Here is a 23,905-nt window from a genome sequence, read left to right as displayed (position 1 = left end):
AAACAGTTTGTCTGTGGGTTGCAAATAGGGCTCATTGCTATAGCAGTCGATCTCCTGACATGCATTGATCTTTCTGTCTTCAACCTGAGTATCAATAATAAACATGAGTAGCATCTGAACCACACATAATAAATCTTGGTCTCTTATTTTTAAGCACATAAGGAAAGAATAAGTGCCGTAGGTGGGCCTGAAGAGGATGAATGATCACCACTGGTATCCAATTTATATAACTACCAACGTTATTTTAGCATGTTTATGTCTGACATATACATACACAAAAATAGCAATCCAAAATGAAATAGGTTTATGATTTGGACTTACAAATACTTTTTAAAAAACCTTCAAATGCCAAAACAAATGGAGATTATTTGAAAGTAAGTACGAGTAATTGTAACCTCACAGTAAGAAATCAAAGTAATTAGGGGAATGAACATAGGGTGGGAATCATCAGACTCCATTACTGGGCTGGGTGAAGTGGCTCACACCTGTAATCCCAGCACTTTGGGAGACCAAGGTGGAGGATCACTTGAGCCCAGGAGTTCGAGACTAGCCTGGGCAACATAGTGAGACCTCATGTTCTAAAAAAAAAAAAAATAGCCAGGCATAGTGGCATGCACCTGTAGTCGCAGCTACTTGAGAGGCTGAGGCAGGAGGATCACTTGAGTCTGGGAGGTTGAGGCTGCAATGAGCCATGACCATGCCACTGCACTTCAGCCTGGGCAACAGAGTGAGACGCTGTCTCAAACAAAAATTCAGCCTGGTTTGGTGGCTGATGTTTATATTCCCAGCATTTTGGGAGGCCAAGGCAGGAGGATCACTTTATCTCAAGGGTTTGAGACCAGCCTGAGCAACATAGTGAGACCTCATCTCCACTAAAACTTTTTAAAAATTAGCCATATGTGGTGGTGGGCACCTATAGTCCCAGCTACTCGAGAGGCCAAGGAGGGAGGTTCACTGGATCCCAGGTGATTGAGGCTCCAGTGAGCTATGATCATGCCACTGCACTCCAGCCTGGGTAATAGAGCAAGACCCTGTCGCAAAAAAAAAAAAAAAAAAAAAAATCCATTAAGGTTGAATGCTCTCAAATTCAAGTTATGTAGCTGCTTCTGATAGCACGACAATATATTACAGTCTCGCCATGTTAGCTGGTATGACTGAAAGGAAGTCTTCCTTAAAGCCTTCTCTGGGAGGCAGCTAGCCTCCTCTGCCCTTTCTAAACTGAGAATCATTAGCTAACTGGTGACTTCCTCGTGTATCTTCCTAAGGTCAGTGAAAGTTATTGATCTATGAGTCATTAGAGTTGCATTTAGCTTTGTCTTTTAAACACCAACGTTTTGTGGCTTTCATAGGGTAGGGAGAGAGAAGCAGCATTTTTTTTTTTCCACCTTTTCTCAAGACCTACCAGAAAGTTGCCTCTCCAGAGGTCAGAGAACTTTCAGTTTTCTAAACCAGGAATTCATGAAAATAGCATTAAGGTCCGCAGAAACGTAATGTACAAGGACAACCTTACTCTTCGCTGTCCTTCCCATGCCATATCTCCCTCTTACTTGAAACTACCATCTTGACCTAAACAAAGATGGCCCTCAACTTGTGTGTGTAAAAGTAATATACACTTCAAATCAATATGTAGTAGAATGACCACATTTTCTTTTCGTTTTCACAGTCCACATTTCTTCTTTTCAAGTACTGCCTGTCTTACTGGCCCTAACTTCTTCCTATGTACCATTTTCTATCATCAACTTCTTCATTTTCATATAAATTACCTTTTTTCCATCCTGGAATTTGAAATTTTTTATTTCCTTAAATCTTTAAGCTACAGCCTTGGGTTTTATCTGACTGCGTGCTATCTCCATCCAAGTGTTTGTCATTGTTGCGCTGGGTATGTGTTTTCATTGTGGTTATTAAAGGATCTCATGGTTCAAGTGCCATTATTATTTCAAAACTTGCAGCCTAACTTTTCCTTTTATCTCTTGGTTCGCTTTGTTTTTTAGTTAACTTTTATCTCCATAGAGTGTAGCATTTCACAGTTCCCTTACAAGTTCTGGGAAACTTAAAAATCTGCCAAAAATCATGATAGAATTCTAAGTAACAACATACCATAACTTTCTAGTATTTGCTGAATATAATTTATTTGAAATACCATTTGAGTCTCAAAAAGACACAAGTGTTGAACACTGAAGTCATAGTCTATGAAGAACCAGATTGTTCATATTTAGAGAAAAACATGTTTCAAAAGCATCACTTAGAAGAACAGACCCCAGAACGGACTCACCCTGTTTACATCCTTTGCATCTTTCTTTCTTTTTTTCTTTTTTCTTTCCTTCTTTTTTTGAGACCAAGTCTTGTTCTGTCACCCAGGCTGGAGTGCAATGACACGATCTCGGCTCACTGCAGCCTCGGCCTCCCAGGTTCAAGCAATTCCCGTGCCTCCACCCCCCGAGTAGCTGGAATTATAGGTGCCTGCCACCACGCTCGGTTAATTTTTGTATTTTTAGTAGAGACAGAGTTTCACCATGTTGGTCAGGCTAGTCTCTTGGCCAAGCTAGTCTCAAACTCCTGACGTCGTGATCTGCCCGCCTCAGCCTCCCACAATGCTGGGATTACAGGAGTGAGCCACCGTGCCCAGCCATCCTTTGGATCTTTCTAAGCATTCACTCACCAGGTTTCAGATTCTCTTTTGATTTATATCCCATATGCCAGCGTTAGCAAAAGTTACTATTATAAGATAATTTGTCATTTGAATAAAGCACAGATAACTATTTAGTTTTAAGGTTGAACAGTTACAGATTCAAGGAAATCAGATTGAATGTGAAATCAGGATGAAAGTGAAATGAGAAGGTGGGTTTAAAAGGAATTTGATAGAAGTACAACCTCTTCTTACTGGGTTTGGTATTTCATGGGGATTTATAAGTGGGATAAGGGTGATTCTGACCATATTCTCCATATTCTTAATGTGGTCTCTTGGTCTAATGCTGAGTGGTCAAATGCCATCCCTTGCAATCTATATGCCTGACTGCAGGCGGCTCTTCCTTCCTCCCACTTTCCATGGTAATCCACTCAGCTCCTAAGGCTTGATGGGGCTGACCCTGCTTCGAGTGTGCACAAGTGACCAAGCCTGACCAATCAGAGTCCTTCAACTCTTCCAACTACACAGAGTGGTTCAGGGATTGGCACATGACACAGCCAATCAGAATCTTTCCTGGGACTTTTGTTGCGATTATTAGGAAACAGCCTCACCTTTTTATCTGTGAGTATGAGCTACGGAAGCAACTGATGATAAAATCAAGACAAACAGCAGAGCTAAGAGGTAGAAAGCTGTGTTCCGATGCTGTTTGAATCCCTGAATCTATCTACCTAAAGTAGTTGATCTCCTTAGAATTTCCATTTTCAAGATCCAATACCCTCTCCATTTTTGCTGGAGCAGGTTTGAGTCAGCCTTTTGTCAGTTGCATCTATCCCATAACACCCATGATCACTTAGGTAGTTCATCTCCAAACAGAAGAACTTCCGATTTGGTCTGTTCTTAGGCCATTTGTAATCTGAAGCCTGGAAGGCCCAAAATGCACAACTAGAACACAGAACATCTGGATAAGGCCAGCATCCGGAGGCTTTGCCAGAACACCCTTGAGCTTGGGCCATTCACCTATTCCCCATTGCTCAGGCTTCCCAGATTTTGTATTTTCTAGTAGTTGTTTGTGTTCCCTGGCAGTATCTAAACAGTTGGAGTCTTCAAAGTATTCAATTGATTGTTTTTTCTTTTTGTTATATAATCAGGAAAAAACAAAATGAGAATGAAGGTAAAAAAAATCCTCACACAGAGATAGACAATGACAACACACTGTGTCTTTTGTACAATTGAAATAAAATAGAGATAATTCTCTTTTTAGTATTTTGACCTGTTTTTTATTTTCTTGTTTTCATTTCTCAGTGGAAATTTTTTTTTTTTTTTTTTTTTTTTTTTTTTTTTTTTTTTTTAAACACAGAGTCTCTCTCTGCTGCCCAGGCTAGAGTGCAGTGACGCTATCTCAGCTCACTGCAACCTCTGCCTCCCAGGTTCAAGTGATTCTCCTGTCTTAGCCTCCCGAGTAGCTGGGATTGCAGGCATGTGCCACCACGCCCAGCTAATTTTTGTAATTTTAGTAGAGACACGGTTTCACCATGTTGGCCACGCTGGTCTGGAACTCCTGACCTCGGGTGATTCACCCGTCTTGGCCTCCCAAAGTGCCAGGTGTGAGCCACTGCATCCGGCCTTTTCACAATGATTTTGGAGGAGCTAGCCCCTGACAGGAAGGAGGAGGGCGCTCTGTACAGCAAATGAAATTCAGAACTCTGGCCAGCCCGTCGAGAGGAGGGTAACAGGTAACCCCCACATCTCCCATTTGGGAGGCACCACTCACTAGAATTCAGCGGGCTGGAGGCCTGGAAATGACTCAGCAATGAGTCCATTTTCTTATCCCTGGTAGGCCTGCTGGGACACGTTGAGAGAAGACGAATGAAGTGAGGACGCTGCACACCGCAATATGAAGCAGTCCTAGTGGGGTAAAAGCAGCAGCCTGCAGACGAGGGGGCAGCTGCGAAGGTGAGCGTGCAGGAGGAAGCACCTTATGGGGCTTGGCAACTCAGTCACTGAGAAATGATTCTGTCGTGGACATGTGTGTATTTCTTCTGATAGTTATGTTCTGGATCACCAGAAAAATACAAAGGCTCTCAGCAAACTATCGCAAGAACAGAAAACCAAACACCGCATGTTCTCACTCATAGGTGGGAATTGAACAATGAGATCACTTGGACACAGGAAGGGGAACATCACACATCGGGGCCTATAGTGGGGAGAGCAGAGAGGGGAGGGATAGCATTAGGAGATATATCTAACGTAAATGACGAGTTAATGGGTGCAGCACACCAACATGGCACATGTATACATATGTAACAAACCTGCACGTTGTGCACATATACCCTAGAACTTAAAGTATAATAAAAAATACAAATAAAAAATAAATATACAAAAAAAATACGAAGGCATGGCCATAATTCATACTGGTGCAGAGATCTCAACGGAGATGGACCCACCCAAGCCTAGCTTGGAACTTGGACTTGGATGGAACTTGGACTGCACAGACTGTGTGGCTCCGCCTCTTGGGGTTGAGGCTTCAATATATGAATTTCAGGGGGACACATTTCAACCCATAAGTGATTAAGATGGGGCTCACAGGCTGGACTGAGGACTCCTCTCAGGGTGCAGCACATGGGAAACCATTCTTCTTCTTCTTCTTCTTCTTCTTCTTCTTTTTCTTCTTCTTCTTCTTCTTCTTCTTCTTCTTCTTCTTCTTCTTCTTATTATTATTATTATTATTAGAGGCAGAGTCTTGTGCTGTCACCCAGGCTGGAGGGCAGTGGCAAGACCGTGGCTCACCACAACCTCCAACTCTTGGGCTCAAGTGGTCTTACTACTTCAGCGTCCCAAGTAGCTGGGATTACAGGCATGAACCACCGTGCCTGGCTGTTTTATTTTCTTTTAGAGACCAGGATCTCACTGTGTTGTCCAGGCCTCAAGTGATCCTCCACCTCTGCCTCCCGAGTTCCTGAGATTACAGGCATCTCAGCATTATGCCTGGCTCATGGCTTTTCTAATTGAGTAAGCATCAATCAAATGACCTTGTGGAAAGACACAAGCCTGTGTAGACCTGGCTGTGTCTGATCTTGTGCTGCTGATAACACCTCACAAGAAGTGAAAACGGCCAACACCTTGATCTCAGACTTCTAGGCCCTGGAACTGTGAGAAGTAAATGTCTGGTGTTTAAGCCATCCTTTGTGTGGTATTTGGCTATGGCAGCCTGAGCAGACAAATACACAAGCTAGTTTGCAAAGTTCTGCACCTTTCTGCCCTGTAAGAACATAACATACCGCTGTGTTCCAGAAGGGCTTGTAGCAGTCTTAACTCTCATTGGCAGTATGTGACTGACGGTTTCCCTACATCCCTACTGTCAAAATCTCATTGATTTTTGTTTATATTTTCCTATTTATTCCCTGTTAGTGAACATTTTTTATTTTTATTTTTATATTTGAGACAGGAGCTCACTCTGTCACCCAGGGTGGAGTGCAGTGGCATGATCTCGGCTCACTGAAACCTCCACCTCCTGGGTTCAAGTGATTCTCATGCCTCAGCCTCTGGAGTAGCTGGGATTATAGCCATGCTCCACCACGCCCAACTAAGTTTTGTATTTTTAGTAGAGAAGGGGTTTCGCCATATTGGCCTCAAACTCCTGACTTCAAGTGATCCGCCTGCCTCGGCCTCCCAGAGTGCTGGGATTACAGGCCTAAGCTGCTGCTGTGCCCAGTTTTATTTTTATTTTTATTAAAACTTGTTTTTATTCTAATGTGAACTATGTTTTTTGCCTATTTTTATGAGAATATTCTATTTTTCTTACTGATTTGTAAGAGTACTTTTATAGCACATATATCAAATCCAATGTTGTACATTTGGCAAATGTTGTTTCCTTTTTCTGTTTCCTGTTAATTGTTTATATTTTGTTATTTAAAAAATTGAGTTATTGGGGTCAGGCGTGGTGGCTCACGCCTATAATCCCAGCTCTTTGGGAGGCCAAGGCGGATGGATCACCTGAGGTCAGGAGTTCGAGACCTGCCTGACCGACGTGGTGAAACCCCATCTCTACTAAAAAATACAAAAATTAGCCGGGCATGATGGTGGGTGCCTGTAATCCCAGCTACTTGGGAGGCTGAGGCAAAAGAATCACTTGAACCAGGAGGCAGAGGTTGCAGAGAGCCAAGATCGTGCCATTGGACTCCAGCTTGAGCAACAGAGCAAGACTCTATCTCAAAAAAAAAAAAAAAAAAAAAAAAAAGTTGAATTGTTTTATATGTTCAAATCTACTTCTTTCATTGCAATTGTGTCTAGAAAATCCTTTCTCCATCCATGAATCAAATACATGTTTGGCCAGGTGCGGTAGTTCATGCCTGTAATCCCAGTGCTTTGAGAGGCCATGGTGGGAGAATTGCATGAGGCCAGAAGTTCAAGACCAACCTGGGCAATAGTGAGACCCCGTCTCTACAAAACATTTTTCAAATTAAAAATTAGCTAGGCATGGTGGTGCATGCCTGTAGTGCCAGCTACCTGGGAGGCTGAGTTGGGAGGATCACCTGAGCCCAGGAACTCAAGCTGTGAGCTGTGATCACACTTCTGCACTCCAGCCTGGGTAACAAAGCGAGACCCTGTCTGGAAAACATTTTTTAAAATTTCAACTAAATTTTCTTCTGTTTTTTAATCACTCCATATTTTGTTTTTTATCCTTTAATTCAACTTATATTTATTTCAGTGGCTGGTGTGGGATTGGGATATAAATTGATTTTTCCCCTCAAATATTAAAATTTCCCCATATAATTTTGTGAAAAAAAATCCACTCACTCTGCATCAAATTGAAATGTTTCCTTTGTCATATATTACTACTTACATGCCAGTGTGTGGTTCTTGCTTACTATTATGTTTCATTGCTCTCTTTTTCCTTCATTCATATCATTGTTTTATAATTAATGTACCAACTACACATGTAACTCTCTGATAGGGCACATATCTCTTCATTACTTCTCATTTGAGACTTTTCCTACCTATTCTTGTCTATTATTCTCAGTGAAGTTTTACATATCTTGTCAAGTTCTATCAAATATCCCATTGAGATATTGGTTGGAATTACATTGACTACTAATTAAGTGGAAAGCATCAACATCTTTCAGTCTTTTCTCCAATGAGAAAAATGGACCGTTTCACTCTATTCAAACCTACTTGTATACATCTAAAAATGTTTTAATTTACTCTTAATCATCCTTACTGCTCATTAGGACTATTGCTAGACATTTTATTTTGTCGCTATTGTAAGACTTTTTTTTTCACAGATTCCCAATTATTTGCCACAGAATCACACGGAAGCTGTTGATTTTTAGATATTACTCCAATTACTGACACTTTGTTGAGTTTTCTTGTTAATTCTAATAGATTTTCCATTGATTCTTAAGGCTCTGGTTAGATTATCATTGTTCACAGCTCATATGATTATCTGGGATCTTCTCATTAGAACTGCTTCTTATTTGTCCTTCATGTTAAATATTAGAGATGAAAACAATTGCTTGGTTGATTATTATTATTATTATTTTGAGATGGAGTTTTGCTCTCGTTGCCTAGGCTGGAGTGCAGTGGCTTGATCTTGGCTCACTGCAACCTCCGCCTTCTGGGTTCAAGAGATTCTCCTGCCTTAGCCTCCTGAGTGGCTGGGATTACAGGCGTCTGTCACCACGCTCAGCTAATTTTTTTGTATTTTTAGTAGAGATGGGGTTTCACCATGTTGGCCAGGCTGGTCTCAAACTCCTGACCTCAGGTGATCCACCCACCTTGGCTTCCCAAAGTGCTGGGATTACAGGTGTGAGTCACATTGTGATGTACACATTGTGAGATAAGTGGTTCTCACAATGTGTAATTTGAGGGACATAAATTCATTATCTGCTAGTCTAGATTTTATCTCTGGATCAAACTAGATCATCAGAGAGCCACACACTTGCGTTGCTTTTTCTTGGCCCTACAGAATGCCTTCAGAGAACTGTGCTTTGCCTCCTCCTTTGACTTACATTAAGAATTCTATTAAATCATCTTAAGAATCTACTATCACCATAATTTTTAAGGATATTTTGAGGTCATTGTCAATGACATCACTTAGTAACCTAAATATAAAAAGGGACCTTTGACAGAAATGTCTTTAATATTATGGTACCAGAAAAAGCAGTTAGTATAAGTCACTAGTGTTAGATTTCAGGGTCCCTGGTCCTTAGAACTGCACACTCTAAAGTGTTGTGGGGGGCTCATGCCTTTAATCTCAGCACTTTGGGAGGTCTGGGTGGGAGGATCTCTTGAGATTAGGAGTCTGAGACCAGCCTGGGCAACATGGCAAGACGCCATCTCTATAAAAATACATATATTTTTAAATTAACCAAGCGTGGTGGCTTTATCTGTAGTCTCAGCTACTCGGGAGGCTGAGGCAGGAGGATCACTTGAGCCTAAGACCATAGTGAACTATGATCATGCCACTGTACTCCAGCCTGGGCAACAGAGTGAGAAAATGTCTCAAAATTTAATTTAATTTAATTTAAAAGTGTTGGGAGGCTCCCTAAGTTATCCAAACAGGACTCTGGTAGCACAATGGTTGGGTTAATTGGTTAAAGTCTAGGCCTATATGTCTAGGTTGGTAGAGTCATGTTGAAGCTAACCTTGTTCATTTGGAAAATAAGAACAAATTTGATTGAAAAAGTCAGAAGAATGTCTCTCTATCAGAGGGAAATAACAGGTAGATCTATGCACTGTCACTAAAAGCCCATTTCTATGAGAATGCAGTACACCTCGAATCCGGAATCCTCTCGTCGAAAAGCACTTGACCATCATGGCTTCCGCTTTCACTAAGATTCTTACCAAGAACATCCACATGAAAAACTGTTCTGAATTTATTATAAAAAAATCTTGTCAAGAACTTCATCCATCATTCAGTGTCTCAAACTTAGGGTCGCAGATGAGAAATGTCATTCAGGAATTTAGTTAAGGAAAAGCTTTGACTGTTCTGCGAATTCCTAAGCCTGCTTATTTTGGGTGATGACATCTGGGTATTATTGAATTTCTCTTTTCTCTCCCACTTGCCAAGAGTTCAGAGCAAAATTTGCTGCTGTGTCAGAGCCAAGATGTGAGCCCACAGAGTTGACACGTTACTCCCTTCACGGCTCTGATTCCTCTTTCTGGTTTGTTAGCTTTATCATCAATCCTTCTGTAGGCAATTCCAAATCTTTTTTGGAAAAAAGGTCAAGCTTATAGGATATTTCATTTCGTTTGCAGTTGTTAGGCCATTGTTAAGGGTGCAAATGAAGCCTGTAACTGAGGTACCACTAAGGAGAGTCGGGATAGGTGCGGATGGGAAGAGATGGGGCATTCTCGGTCTTTTCTTTTTTTTTTTTTTTTTTTGAGCCAGTCTGGCTCTATCACCCAGGCTGGAGTGCAGGGGTATGATATCAGCTCACTGCAAGCTCCACTTCCTGGGTTCAAGTGATTCTCCTGCCTCAGCCTCCTGAGTAGCTGGGATTACAGGCACCCACCACCACACCCAGCTAATGTTTGTATTTTTAGTAGAGACGGGGTTTCACCATGTTGGCCAGGCTAGTCTTGAACTCCTGACCTCAGGTGATCCACCGGCCTCGGCCTTCCAAGGTGCAGGGATTTCAGGCGTGAGCCACCGCGCCCAGTCCCAGTCTTGAGCTTACAATAGGGATTGCAATTCAGCTGGCTCAGTGAAGAACCCAGCCAGGTTCTGCACCAGAAGCCTGGAGAGAGTGCGCCCTATCGGATGGAGGCAGCTGCCACTCAGACCCCAAGGTTAGACTGGTTTTCTTGAGGTAAGGCAAGCCTGGATTGTCAGATCTTACAGTTTTTCAAGAAAAGCTAGACGTCTAGATTTTTTTTTTTTAATCCTGATGTTTGAAATGTTGGCAAGGAATTCCAATTTTTAAAAACACTCTGTACCCGCAAAAAGTAGAATGGTGACTGCCAGAGGGTGCGGGAGGGGCAACGGGGAGTTAGTTGTTCGATGGGTGTTAAATTTCAGCCATAGCGATGAGTGAGTTCCATGGATCTGCTGTGCGGCATCATGTAGTTAACGCTACAGTGCTGGACACTTAAAAATGTGTTAGGAGAGTACATCTGTTAAGTGCTTTTTCCATGATAGTAATAACAATAAAGCACAGCGACACAAGGAAACTTCTGGAGGTAGTGAGGGTGTTAATTACTTTGATAGTGGAGATGGTAATCAAGGGCATATGCAACACATCCAAACTCATCCAACTCCCTCCATTAAATATGTGCAGTTCTTTGTATAACAATTATACCTAATGAAGCTGGTTTTATTCATTTTTAAAAACCCACTCTGGACTAAGCCTCCATCTATGGTTCACACCTGGGCCTTTGGGCTCACAGACATCTGGGGCTTACTGAGTTGCCCAAACAAGACTCTGGTAGCACTGTGATTAGGTTAATTCATTAAAGTCTAGGCCTATATGTCTAAGCTGGTACAGTCATGTTAAAGGCTGGTTTATTCAATAGTGAAAATAAGAAAAATTTAAGTAAAAAAGTCAGAGGAAATTCTAGGTATTAGGAACCCAGTTACCACGGAGACAAACCAGGAACTCTGCCATCAGGGCACTGATGTCATAATGGCAGCAAAGATCCAGAGGACTTCAACCTCCAAGAAACCTGAAGTTCCAAGCTCTTGTCTTCGATTTTGTGAGCGTAGATTATAGTAGGTAGAGCCCTGGACTTGAAATCTGGAAGTGGCCTTGATCTCACTTCTGTCACCAACAAATCAGGTCTTGGAAAACCCACTGGATTTCCCAAGGCCTCCATAGCACTCCCGGCAGAAGAAGGAGGTTAACTAAGATGTGAATCTTTCAAATTCCTTGTTTCCAAATGTATCTTATCAGAATCCCCAAAGATACGTGAGCATGAGAAAAGAAGTTTCCATTCATCTTGCAGTCATCTGCCTCTATAGAAAAATTATCTAAATTTTCAGTCTTGCTACAAACACTAAATGCGTGGAATTTTCAAAGGCAAGTGAAAAATAAATACATATCAAGATTGAAAAATAGGAGACCGTGGGACTTAGCAATCTTCACCAAAGGAATTTCTAATTTTACACTCTCCCACCAACAGAAACACAATCACAATGTACTTTAATGCTTGGACTGTATTTTGAAAAGGGTAGAGTTAATATTATCATGTACAAGCAGTGCCATTTGGACATACACTTTTGTTATACCCGATTGCTTTGTGTAAATAATAAAAGATAACTCAAAAGCTATAAACATCTGACTGTCTGCAGTGTTTTCAGAATACATGTTTACTTTAATTCTGCAATGACTGTTTCAAGTTTTTCCTTAAGGGCGCCGCAAAACTCATCCACCTTTTCTTCTTTTTTATAAAACTGAAAGGTTGGGACACACATGATGGCGCAGTCTCTCACCACCTCCTCACAGTCATCAGCGTCCACCTCCAGGAACACCACGTCCTCATGCTTCATAGACAGGGCGTGGAAGAACGGTTTGATGGTCCTGCAGGGCCCACACCACGTGGCCGAGAAGTCCACAGCCACCAGCCTCTCCCCAGCCTCCTTCAGTGATGCCTCAAAGTCCTCCTTGCTCAGGATCACTTTCACCTTGTCCCCCTCCAGGAACTCCGTTGTTTCTTCTTCAGGCTTTAGGATGTCACCCTCCTTGGGTGGGATGGTTTCTTCTACGGACTTGGTGCTGTCATCCTCCTTCGGCTGGATGGCTTCTTCTGGGGACTTGGGGATGTCACCCTCCTTGGGCTGGACGGCTTCTTCTGGGGATTTGAGGATGTCATCCTCCTTGGGTGGGATGGCTTCTTCTGGGGACTTGGGGATGTCACCCTCCTTGGGCTGGATGCTTTCTTCTGGGGACTTGGGGCTGTCATCCTCCTTGGGCTGGATGGCTTCTTCTGGGGACTTGAGGATGTCACCCGCCTTGGGTGGGATGGCTTCTTCTGGGGACTTGGGGATGTCACCCTCCTTCGGCTGGATGGCTTCTTCTAGGGAGTTGGGGATGTCACCCTCCTTGGGCTGGATGGCTTCTTCTGGGGACTTGGGGCTGTCATCCTCCTTGGACTGGATGGGCTTCATTGAGGACTTGGGAATATTGCCCAGCTTGGACTGGATAGGTTTTGCTGAGGACTTGGGGATGTCACCCTCTTTGGGTTTGATGACTTCTTCTGAGGACTTGGGGAGGTCGTCCTTCTTGGATTGGTTGGTTTCTTCTAGGGACTTGCAGATGTCACCCTCCGTGGGCTGGATGGTTTCTTCTGGGGACTTGGGGATGTCACCCTGCTTGGGATGGCTGGTGTTTGCTGAGGACTTCGGTAGGTCATCACCCTCCTGTGGAGCACCAGACTCTTCTGTGGGCATGTGGAACGTGTGGCTGACCATGGGGAGAAAGGCCTTCTCTTTGGCCTGGACTGTGTCCAAGAACTCTAGGGCCAGGAGAGGCACATTGCTGGACAGGACTTGTAATGAACTTTCTGTACCAAATAACATAAAATAAATCAAATAGAAAAGCAAAAGAAGAACCAAATAAATTCTCATCATATTCCAAGGAAGACTGATGTCACTCTTAGAGACCACGAATGAAGTCTGATGAATGGTGTACTGATCTGAATAACTCATTCAACAGAAGGACAAACAGGGTGTAGTTACACGTATCTTCTGTATGCATGTTCTTAAACCGCAACTTTCCCCTTCCTGGTTCAACACGCTGCCCACTCCCTAACTGCATAGGTCTTTACGGCAACCCTCTTTGCTCCCCTACTTACCATTAGCATCACCTTCATTTGTTTCTTCCTGAGAGCCCAGCCTCATTTCTGGTTTTCCAGGGGCTCCAGCTTTAACACTTTCCATTACTAGTTCCTTGTCTACATCCATTCCTGATCCTTCATAGATGCCTCATAATAAAGGCCGTACCCTCCAACTTTTTGCAAGCTATCCATCCTAACATCAAAATATGAGTAAAACTTATATTTGGGTAGCACGTTACAGTTGGTTTTCCTTCTCTGTATTCACAACAGTGATATTTGAGAGCTTCAAGGTGGCTGCCCTGTGCTGAGGCTGGGACTATGCATTCACTGTCATCATTTCCTATAACATAACAAACCACTGAGGTCAGAACCATTATGATGAGCAGTTTACACATGAGAAGCTATGAGGCTCACTTAAGGTTGCAAAGCTAGGGTAAGGGCAGGTTCCACAGCTCACGCTCCGCACTGTGAGGCTGTGCTGGACTGCTCGCCACAAGTCCCGTCCAGCCTGGGTTCTGAAAATGAGTGCTGTCCAGCCTGGGTTCTGTGAATCAGCCTTCCTTTCATCTCCCTCCAGCATCCCCCAGCTCCAGCTTTCTCTTTATGACTCACCCGTTGTGACCAGCTCCTAAGTGTCTCCTCGAAACCATGTTAGCTTCCTCTGCAAAGTGTCCCACGATGTCAAATGTTCAGCACCTGCCAGACGGCCTCTTTCCCCACCTCCACCACCTCCCAGGCCCACCAGCCTAGCCTGTGCCCCCTCCCGTGCAGACACATCCAAGTACACGGCTCTTCCAGCCTTTACATGCAGGAGAACAACCTCTTTGTGAATAATCTTGGTTCCATAAGCCACATCTACCCCATCCTGTGGAATGGGAAGCCAAATACCTGTGCCCCAGGGAGACTTATTTATGAGTTCAGGACGACTGGCTCATTTTCTACCCTCACTCTGCACAACACATCTAGTCCAAGGCAGGAAGAATCAGTGTGGAATTTTGCCTTCTCTACATATACTTTGAACAAATCCTCATATGTTTCAGTTTCACCCCAACAATATAAGTGTCGAAAGTGGTCAGGTGTGGTGGCTCACACCTGTAATCTCAGTACTTTGAGAGGCCACCATGGGAGCATTTCTTGAGCCCAGGAGTTCGAGATCAGCCTGGGCAACATAGCAAGACCCCATCTCTACAAAAAATACAAAACCTAGCCAGGCATGGTGGCGTACTCCTGTCCCAGCTACTCAGGAAGCTGAGGTGGGAGGCTCGCTTGAGCCACTGAGTTCAAGGTTGCAGTGAGCCGTGATCACTACATTGTACTCCAGCCTGGGCAACAGAACAAGGCCCCGTATCTAAAAACTAAAAATAAAAGGGTTGAAATCTAAATGATAAGACCTCCACATTGTCAATAGAAACCTCAAAACATCTAATGGCAATGGTTCAATTATCTGGATTTTTATACCAAAACACGTTTTACTAAGGGATAGAGAGACTATTGGCCTTAGCAAATCCATAGTTGCTTTTTTTTTTTTTTCTTTGAGACAGTCTTGCCCTGTCACCCAGATTGGACTGCAGTGGCACAACCTCGACTCACTGCAACCTCCGCCTCCCGGGTTCATGCAATTCTCTTGCCTCACCCTCTCGAATAGCTGGGATTACAGGCATGCAACCACCACACCAGGCTAATTTTTGTATTTTTTTAGTCTAGACAGGGTTTCACCATGTTGGCAAGGCTGGTGTCTAACTCCTGACTTCAAATGATCCACCTGCCTCAGCCTCCCAAATGGCTGGGATTACAGGCGTGAGCCACCATGCCTGGCCCCGCAGATCCATAGTTCTTGATGACATGAATCCCATTCCAGGAAGAGCTCATGCTTCCACTCTGTTTCCTCAGACACTGCCAAGGAAAGCTCTCCCCTCTCTCACCGGGAGACTTCGGGCCTTTCTTATGTGATGTTTTAAAGGACAGGAGGTTGTCTTCCCTCTCCAATGCCAATGGCTTCCACAGCTGACGGGTCTCTTTTCATGGTGCCCTATTTTAAAGCAGAGTATGAAAATAAACGTCAGCCACTTATCTGCTCAGTGTCTTCTTTCCTAGTAAGTGTTAGGAGAAAGGAGGCGAGGCAGGGAGGGTGTGCATCATTTGCAGAAATCATCATGAACAGATTTTATTAGCACAAAGTGGGCAGCCTCTTTGGCCCTTGCTCATTGGTAAGTTAATTTATTTCCTTGGACCCTATCTTGTACAGGGTCCCTGCTGTTTGGAAGGGAGTGGATGAGGACAAAGAGGAACTCCATCACTGAGAGGCAGAGTGAAAACATGACCCCTGCCATCCCAGTAGATGCGGAGGCAAAGGGGACAGATGCCTGTGTTCCACCTCCTTTCTCCAGGTTGATTGCCGGCACAGAAGCTGGTCAGATGTGCGGCTGGGCGCGGTGGCTCATGTCTGTCATCTCAGCATTTTGGGAGGCCGAGGCGGGCGGATCACCTGAGGTCAGGAGTTCAAGACCAGCCCGGACAACATGGTGGAACCCCGTCTGTACTAAAAATACAAAAGTTAGCTGGACATGGTGACGCGTGTCTGTAATCCCAGCTACTCAGGAGGCTGAGGCAGGAGAATTGCTTGAACCTGGGAGGCAGAGGGTGCAGTGAGCCGAGATGGTGCCACTGCACTCCAGCCTGAGTGACAGAGCAAGACTGTCTCAAAAAAAAAAAATAAATAAAAAGATTAAAAAAGAGTTGCAGTTGAAAGCAGAGGGGCATCGGCCTCCTGCTCCACCTGAAAGGCCAGGACGAGCACACGTGGATTCCACATCCAACACAGCACTGTCCTCATGCAGCATGACCACTAGCAGAGGGTGGGAATGGATGTGTGGACCTGGGGCAGGCTCCACAGCCTGCAGGGAGGAGGTTAAGGATCCAGTAACCATGTACACCCCAGAGTGCCCCTGGGAGTGCTCTGAGACTGGTGAAGGAGGCCTAGGGGAAGAAGCCACAGAGGAGGAGGATCTGTGACCAGAGGCAAGGACTGGAATCACAGTCTCCAGCCATGGGTAACATCACGATGCCCCTTTCCTAAATGGAACCAGTGAGTCCTTCAAGAGATCTCAGGCTGGGGACCAGGCCAGACCAGCCAATTCACATGGGAAACCAGTACAGGACGAGAGCACCTGGTACTACATTTATCCACACAGCCCTGGGCATCCAGACAGCGTGGAGAACCCGAGAACTCTGAAAGACTCCACCGCTACACCGTGGAGCAGGGTTCTCTGAGCCGAGATTCCGCAAACAGGCAAACTTAATTTGGTTTCCCTGCTCCTCACCATCTCACTCCAAAACCCACTGAGATAAGGCTCATGGGAAGAACGAGCCATTCTAGAGAAATGTAGAAGTGATACTGTACCTGCATGTCTTAGTAAAAGAGAGGAAATCCATGATCCTGTTACATTTATACTTGGAGATCTTCGTGTGTTTTAGGTTTGGCACTTGTTCCTGATATTTTTACTCTTCCTTCTGCAATTCAGATGGATTCCAAGCAACTTGAAATATTAATGCTTCCGTCTGACTTGTCATAAAAATGTATGTTTTCTTTCAGCACAAGCTCACCCCCAAATAGCTCATGAGCCCTTATGTCAGTCAGGTTGTGTCTCAGGAAACAGAAACAACCAGCTATTTTGGGCCTGGGATGATTTGGGCAATTATAAAACTGCTGGCAAAGCTGCCTGTTTAGGCTAGGTATCCCGGAATGTTTCCCAGAACACTGAGCCATGATACAGAACAGGCTTGCTAGGATCACTACAACCTCCAGGATATCAGGAAGATAGGGAATTAGAAGGCCGCCACGCAAACTGTTGGCTTTAATAACCTTCTGCTACAGTCACCATCCAGGGGTGAGTATGCTCCAGCCCGGACTCCCTCTGAGCTCAGAGCTGGAGATGAGTTCTGGTGATCTGTTCCAACCCTCACTGAGCCCCTGCTCAGACAGAGGCAGAGCTGATACTGTGGCCTCCTTCTCAAGAAGGTTCATCTCCTGGTAGACGCTAATTCATACCCAGTGACTGAGCTGCAAGGGAGTCAAGGAAACATGACTCTTTGTTCCCAGCCTCTGCAGCGCAGGGAGGCATATCAGAAGGAAGTTGGAATAAACACTGCATGTAAAACCATTTCTACCACACCCTTATAGGGACAATATTGTGCACAATTTTTTTCTTTTTTTTTTTTGAGATGGAGTTTTGCTCGTGTCGCCCAGGCTGGAGTGCAACAGTGCAATCTTGGCTCACTGCAACCTCCGCCTCCTGGGTTCAAGTGATTCTCCTGCCTCAACCTCCCCAGTAGCCAGGATAACAGGCGCCCACCACCACACCAGGCCAATTTTTGTATTTTCAGTAGAGACGGGGTTTCACCGCATTGGCCAGGTTGGTCTTGAACTCCAGACTTCAGGTGATCTGCCCACCTCAGCCTCCCAAAGTGCTGGGATTACAGGCCCGAGCCACTGTGCCCGGCCTATGTATGAATTTGTTATATCTTTTGCTGGCATACATTTTTGGTTTATAATTACAAAAATAATATGTGTTCATAATATAAAAATTAGAAAACAAGTAAGTAACAAGAGAATAAAAATTACTCATAGTGCTTCAAACCTCAGGAATCATTGCTATAATAGTATGATGTACATTCTTGGTCTTTTGTCTATTCACATGTAGATATTTTCTCTTTTTTTTTTTTTTAAGAGTTAGGGTCTCACTGTGTCACCCAGGCTGGAGTGCAGTGGTGCCATCATTAGTCACTGCAGCCTCAAACGCCTGGGCTCCAGCAATCTTCCTGCCTCAGCCTCCCAAGTGCCTGGGACTATAGGCGAGGACCACCATGTCCAGCTAATTGTTTTTTGTTTGTTTGTTTTGAGACGGAGTCTCCCTCTGTCACTCCGGACTGGAGAGCAATGGCACAATTGCAACCTCCGCCTCCTGGGTTCAAGCGATTCTCTCACCTCTGCCTCCCAAATAGCTGGGATTACAGGCACGTGCCACCATTCCAGGCTAACTTTTGTATTTTTAGTAGAGATGGGGTTTCACCATGCTGACCAGGCTGGTCTCGAACTCCTGACCTCAAGAGATCTGACAGCCTCAGCTTCCCAAAGTGCTGGGATTGCAGGCGTGAGCCACAGCACCCAACCTGTTTTGTTGTTGTTGTTGTTGTTGTTTTAAAAAAATTTTATAGATACAGGGTCTCACTATGTTCCCCAGGCTGGTCTCAAACTCTGGGTTCAAGCAGTCCTCCTGCCTTGGCCTCCCAGAGTGCTTAGATTACATGTGTGAGCCACTGCACTTGGCTGATATTTTCAGATGAGATAATTTTCCAAAAAAGATACTATTTTGTAATCGTTTTCACTTAAGAATATATTTCCATGTTTCCTCCAGTGAAGGTCACTGGGCGCCTGTACGCAGATAGGGCAGGGAATGGGGAGGGCACCTCAGGGCGTTGGGCCTTTCCTCAATTTTTCCTCCCTTGAACCTTGAGTCTCTTGGTCTATGCTTGTGCAGAGAACTCAGTGCTTATTTTATTACGAGATTTTATTCCTGAATTTTGGCAAAACTCTTTAGGCTTAACCTATTGGTGTCAAAAACATTGGGCAGTTGTGTTATGTGTCTCCCTCGTTATTACTTATTTTAGTCATTGGCCAGGCACTCGTGTTTGGAATTAACGTGATGAGTCCTTCCCCACTCAACTCCATTCATGCAATCACTGATTACCGCACTAAAAAATCTACAACGGAAGAAATGCCAGGAAGAGGCCATCCCAGCATTAAGAGATATTCTTATCATCAAAGTAAACAAGTAAACCAAATGTTCTTTCTTGCAGCCAAATAACTCTTTTTTTTTTTTTTTTTTTTTTTTTTTTTTGAGACAGAGTCTCACTGTATCACTGTATCACCCAGCTGGAGTACAGGGGTACGATCTCGGCTCACTGCAACCTCCGCCTCCTGGGTTCAAGTGAATCTCCTGCCTCAGCCTCCTGAGTAGCTGGGATTACAGGCACCTGCCACCACACCCTGTTAATTTTTTTATTTTTAGTAGAGACGGGGTTCCACCATGTTGGCCAGGCTGGTCTCAAACTCTGACCTCAGGTGATCCACCCTCCTTGGCCTCCCAAAGTGTGGGGACTACAAGCGTGAACCACCGCATCTGGCCTCCAAAGAACCTTACAGCAAAAACTGAATTATATGTAGACACACTAACACCAACCACTTATTTATGTTTTTGAAATCATAAGTTTGACCCTAATTATTTTGGTCTATCTCTAAATAAGACTCTCTGTCTTATTTAGATGGTATCGAGACGTAAAGAAAAATAAATTTAGGCCAGGCGTGGTGGTTCACACCTGTAATCCCAGCCCTTTGGGAGGCCGAGGTGGGTGGATCATTTGAGGTCAGGAGTTCAAGACCAGCCTGGCCAACATGGTGAAACCCCGTCTCTACTAAAAATACAAAAATTAGTCAGGTGTGGTGGCATGTGCCTGTAGTCCCAGCTACTTGGGAGGCTGAGGCAGGAGAATCACCTGAACCCGGGAAGTGCACCTGAAGCCGAGATCACACCAGCCTAGGCGACAGAGTGAGACTCTATCTCAAAGAAACAAAAATTAATTTGAACTTCTCCTAGATTAAGTCTCATTAATATTGTAAATGTTCTCAAATATTAGTTAATAATGAACAGAATAAGTAAAATATTATATTATCATAAAAATAAATGTTTTTGGCCCAGCAGGGTAGCACATGCCTGTAAGTCTCAGCTATGCAGGAGGCTGAGACGGGAGGATTGCTCGAGCCCAGGAATTGGAGTCCAGTCTGGGCAGCATAGCAAGATCCTGTCTGTAAATAAGTAAATAAATAAATGTTCTTTATAACAAAACATTTTTCATGTCAAAACATGCTCACTTACAGCAAGGGTCACCAACTTTTTTCCGTAAGGGGCTGATAACTATTTCAGACTTCACAGACCTCACTTCTATCAGAACCACTCAACTCTGCTGTTGAGAATGAACACATGAAACAGTCACATGAAAGTAGCTATTATGGGTTCATTGTGTCCCCCCAAAATTCATATGCTAGAGTCTTAATCCCCAGTACCTCAGAATGTGACTTTTTTTTTTTGAAATAGGGTGATTGCAGATATAACTACTTAAGATGAAGTTATACAAGAGTAGAGTGGGGCCCCTCATCCAATATGACTGATATTCTTATAAAGAGGGGGAAATGTGGACGCAGACATGCTCAGTGAGAAGACAATGTGAAGAGGCATGGGGAGAAGACGGCCATCTACAAGCCAAGGAGAGAGGCCTGGAACAGGTCCTTCCCTCACAGCTCTCAGAACACCTCGACTGGATTTCTAGCCTCCAGAACTGTGAGACAATCCATTTCTGTTGTTGAAGCAACCCCGTTTGTGGTGGTTTGTTACAGCAGCCATAGCAAACTAGCAGCAAATATAGAAGCCATACACAGTACATAAATGGATGGGCATGGCTGTGTCCCAATAAAACTTTATTTACAAAAAAGGGCAGCTGGCCAATAGGCTATAGTTTGCCAACCCCTGACCTATATAACCATTTTTAATGGCTGATTAGTGTTCTTTTGAATGGATGAATTGTAGTTTATTTACATAATTTTCTGTTGATGGGTAAAGATTGGTTTTGATTTTTTACTATTATAAACAATGTAGTAATAAACATATTTATGAAGAAGTCTTTCCACATACTAATTTTCTTCGTAGAAAAATTATAAAAATGGAATCCCTAGATCAATTGGCAGACATTCCAGAGACTTTTAATAGATATTGCCAAAATGTTCTTACGAAAAGCTGTTCTATCAGCAAAGTATAAAAGTGCAATTGATGGACAAAAAAGTTGTCATTATTAACAATTTGCATTTCTTGATTGAACATTAGTATTAGTACCAATTTGCATTTCTTTATTGAAATTTAAAAAATATTTATCATCAATTTCCTTTTCTTTCTTTACAAATTGCTATGTCATGGCCTTTGCTTAATATTTCTTGAAAGGAAGGCATATCCATATATATTAATTTTCTTAACATATATAATTATATATAATTTCCTTTTACCAGTCATTGTCATAGTTTTTTCTCAGTTTTCCTTTTAATTTTGTTGATGATATTTTGGGAACAATGCATTTCCATTTTTATGTAGTCAAATCTTATCAATTTTCTCTTTTCTGATTTTCTGATTTCTCCTGGTGATATATTTATATATAAACTTCTGAAACTTTGATTCTGAGACTGCCTCCTCTACAGCCCCAAACCAGTAGTAATAGTAACAGCAATAAAAATAATAGTGCTAAAACTTTCGAGGATTTAATTCAATGAGAATTCTAATATGAGGAATAGTTTAAAGTGAAGTTAGTCTACAATTCACTCCTTTTGCTAACTTATTAAAAATTCAACCATCTCAGAGAGTTAAAGAGAGCATATGTATATATTATGGGCTTTTTTTTTTTAAATACTATATATACCCCAGTGCCCACCAATTTACTATGGAATAATAAAAATATTCTCCCTATAAAGATTCAGACTCTTGGTTATTTAGCCTAATGGATAGGCAATGGGGAGGGGGAAATTTAATATAGATCACCACTAATCAACACAGTAAGATGCAAAATGGGTGCATTTTGTGGAATTTTGTAAGAAAAGAGGAAATCATATCTTCAAATTAAGATTTGGAGGTAAAAGAATCTTAACCCTATTAACAAGTGAAAAAGGGTAGTGTCTGATGAGCTAGAAGGCAATACTATGAAAAAGCAAAGCTTTTTATTGCAGGTCAACCAGCAAAGAGACGAGTCCAGCTCGAATTTGTCTCCCTGTGCTGGTTTCAAGGCAGTAATCTTATTAGAAAAGGATTAGGGGGTGGATTCCAGGATTAGTGGATAATTGGTGGAAGGAAAGGGGAGGTCTGGAAACTCCTCGGACATGCACAGTTACCTATTGATAATGCCCACCTCATGAGTTGCATGTATAAATTTCAGGGGGAGTTAGTATGAAACACACGGTGGAAACATGGGCTGTGACATCAGCAAGCTTGTTCTGTGCAAATTCCAGTTGGCCATTTTGGTTCCAACCGATTTCAGCCAGTTTTGAAATCTCACAAGCTGAGGGAGTTTCAGCATTTCAACAAATGGTTTCTTTTATCTGCCATCCTGCAAACTCAAGAATTTCTGTTAGTCATTGGTTTCTTACTCTTTGGGGCATAGTTTCAGTTTAAACTTTGTTTCTTTTCTTATCTAATATCCTGTAAGCCCGAGAATTTCTGTTAGTCATTGTTTCTTTAACTCTCTGGGGGCAGTGTTAATCCCACGCTCTCCTAGTTACGGTACTAACTGGGGCACACAGCGGGCTGTCCCTCACCTCTGACATTCCTTCCAATCTTTACTCCAGAGAGAAGCAGCTCTTTGGGCATAATAATGCGTTTTTGCCATAAACTTTTAATTTTAGAATACGCATGTTCATAGAAAAGTTTCAAGGATAGTACAGAGTTCCCATACACCCCACATCCAATTTTCTCCATTGTTAACATCTTACATTACTTTGGTATGTTTGTCACAACTAAGGAACCAACATTGACATATTATTATTAACTAAAACCCATACTTTATTTGGATTCCATTAGTTTTTCCCTAACATCCTTTTTTTCCTTTGTTCCAGGACCCCATCCAGAATACCAAGTTATACTTCATTGTCATGTTTCCTTAGGCTTCTCTGAGCTGTGACAGCTTCTCAGACTTTCCTTTCTTGATCATCTTGACAGTTTTGAGAAGTTCTGGTCAGATATATTGAAAAATGTCCCTCAATTGGGGTTTGTCAGGTGCATTTCTCATGGTTAGACCAGGGTTACGTGTTTTCAGAAGGAAGACCACAGAGGTAAAGCGTCATTTTCATCAACTTCATCATAAATTAAACATATCAAGGGTTGATACTATCAACATGACTTATCAATGATGATGTTGACCTTGACCACTTGGCTGAGGTGGTGTTTGTCAGGTTTCTCTACAGTGAATGATTTTACTGTGAATAATTTTACCCTTTCCTTACTGTATGTACCCTTTGGAAGTAAGTCACCCTGCAGAGCCCATGCCCAAGGGTGGAGATTATGCTCTACTTCTTTGAGGGAGAAGTATCCACAGAAATGATTTGGAATTCTTCTGTTTGGGAGATTTGACTCTCCCCAATAATTTATTAATTCCATCATTTATTAATATCAGTGTGGATTGTGGGTATTTATTTACTGAGACGGAGTCTCACTCTGTTGCCCAGGTTGGAGTGCAGTGGCACAATCTCGGCTCACTGCAAGCTCCACCTCCTGAGTTCAAGCGATTCTCCTGCCTCAGCCTCCCGAGTAGCTGGGACTACAGGTGCCCGCCACCATGCTTGGCTGATTTTTCGTATTTTTAGTAGAGACGGGTTTTCGCTGTGTTAGCCAGGATGGTCTCGATCTCCTGACCTCATGA

The 23,905-nt window shown here is 43.2% G+C and overlaps 2 protein-coding genes and 1 pseudogene across 2 annotated transcripts in view; 1 reads left to right on the top strand and 2 right to left on the bottom strand.

Moving 5' to 3' along the window:
* The window catches only part of APCDD1 (APC down-regulated 1), a 579,685-nt gene extending 575,318 nt beyond the window's left edge, over positions 1-4,367 (bottom strand). The window contains exon 1 of the mRNA XM_050767381.1: positions 4,364-4,367. The gene's annotated coding sequence lies outside the window, so the exon portion shown is untranslated. The remainder of the gene's footprint in view (positions 1-4,363) is intronic.
* A 7,550-nt stretch (positions 4,368-11,917) lies between these two features.
* On the bottom strand, positions 11,918-13,882 carry TXNDC2 (thioredoxin domain containing 2). The gene is made up of 2 exons (XM_050767387.1): positions 13,418-13,882; positions 11,918-13,126 (listed from the first exon to the last, which is right to left on the bottom strand). Exons 1-2 carry the CDS (start codon positions 13,524-13,526, stop codon positions 11,934-11,936), a joined length of 1,302 nt encoding a protein of 433 aa, XP_050623344.1. The 5' UTR covers positions 13,527-13,882; the 3' UTR covers positions 11,918-11,933.
* Positions 13,883-15,715: 1,833 nt separating this feature from the next.
* On the top strand, positions 15,716-23,150 carry LOC126941105 (phosphatidylinositol N-acetylglucosaminyltransferase subunit P-like; annotated as a pseudogene).
* Positions 23,151-23,905: the final 755 nt, after the last annotated feature.

Source organism: Macaca thibetana, chromosome 18 (assembly GCF_024542745.1).
Source record: "Macaca thibetana thibetana isolate TM-01 chromosome 18, ASM2454274v1, whole genome shotgun sequence".
Taxonomy (NCBI): Eukaryota; Metazoa; Chordata; class Mammalia; order Primates; family Cercopithecidae; genus Macaca; species Macaca thibetana.
The sequence above is the reverse complement of the archived record's forward strand: the minus strand, read 5'-3'. Positions and strand labels throughout refer to the sequence as shown.

Bases quoted from the DNA above. Each gene is read 5' to 3' on its own strand.
- TXNDC2 (XM_050767387.1), bottom strand. From the start codon at position 13,526: ATGGATGTAGACAAGGAACTAGTAATGGAAAGTGTTAAAGCTGGAGCC. The intron at 13,127-13,417 runs GTAAGTAGGGGA...TATTTGGTACAG, and splicing joins AAATGAAGGTGATGCTAATG to AAAGTTCATTACAAGTCCTG.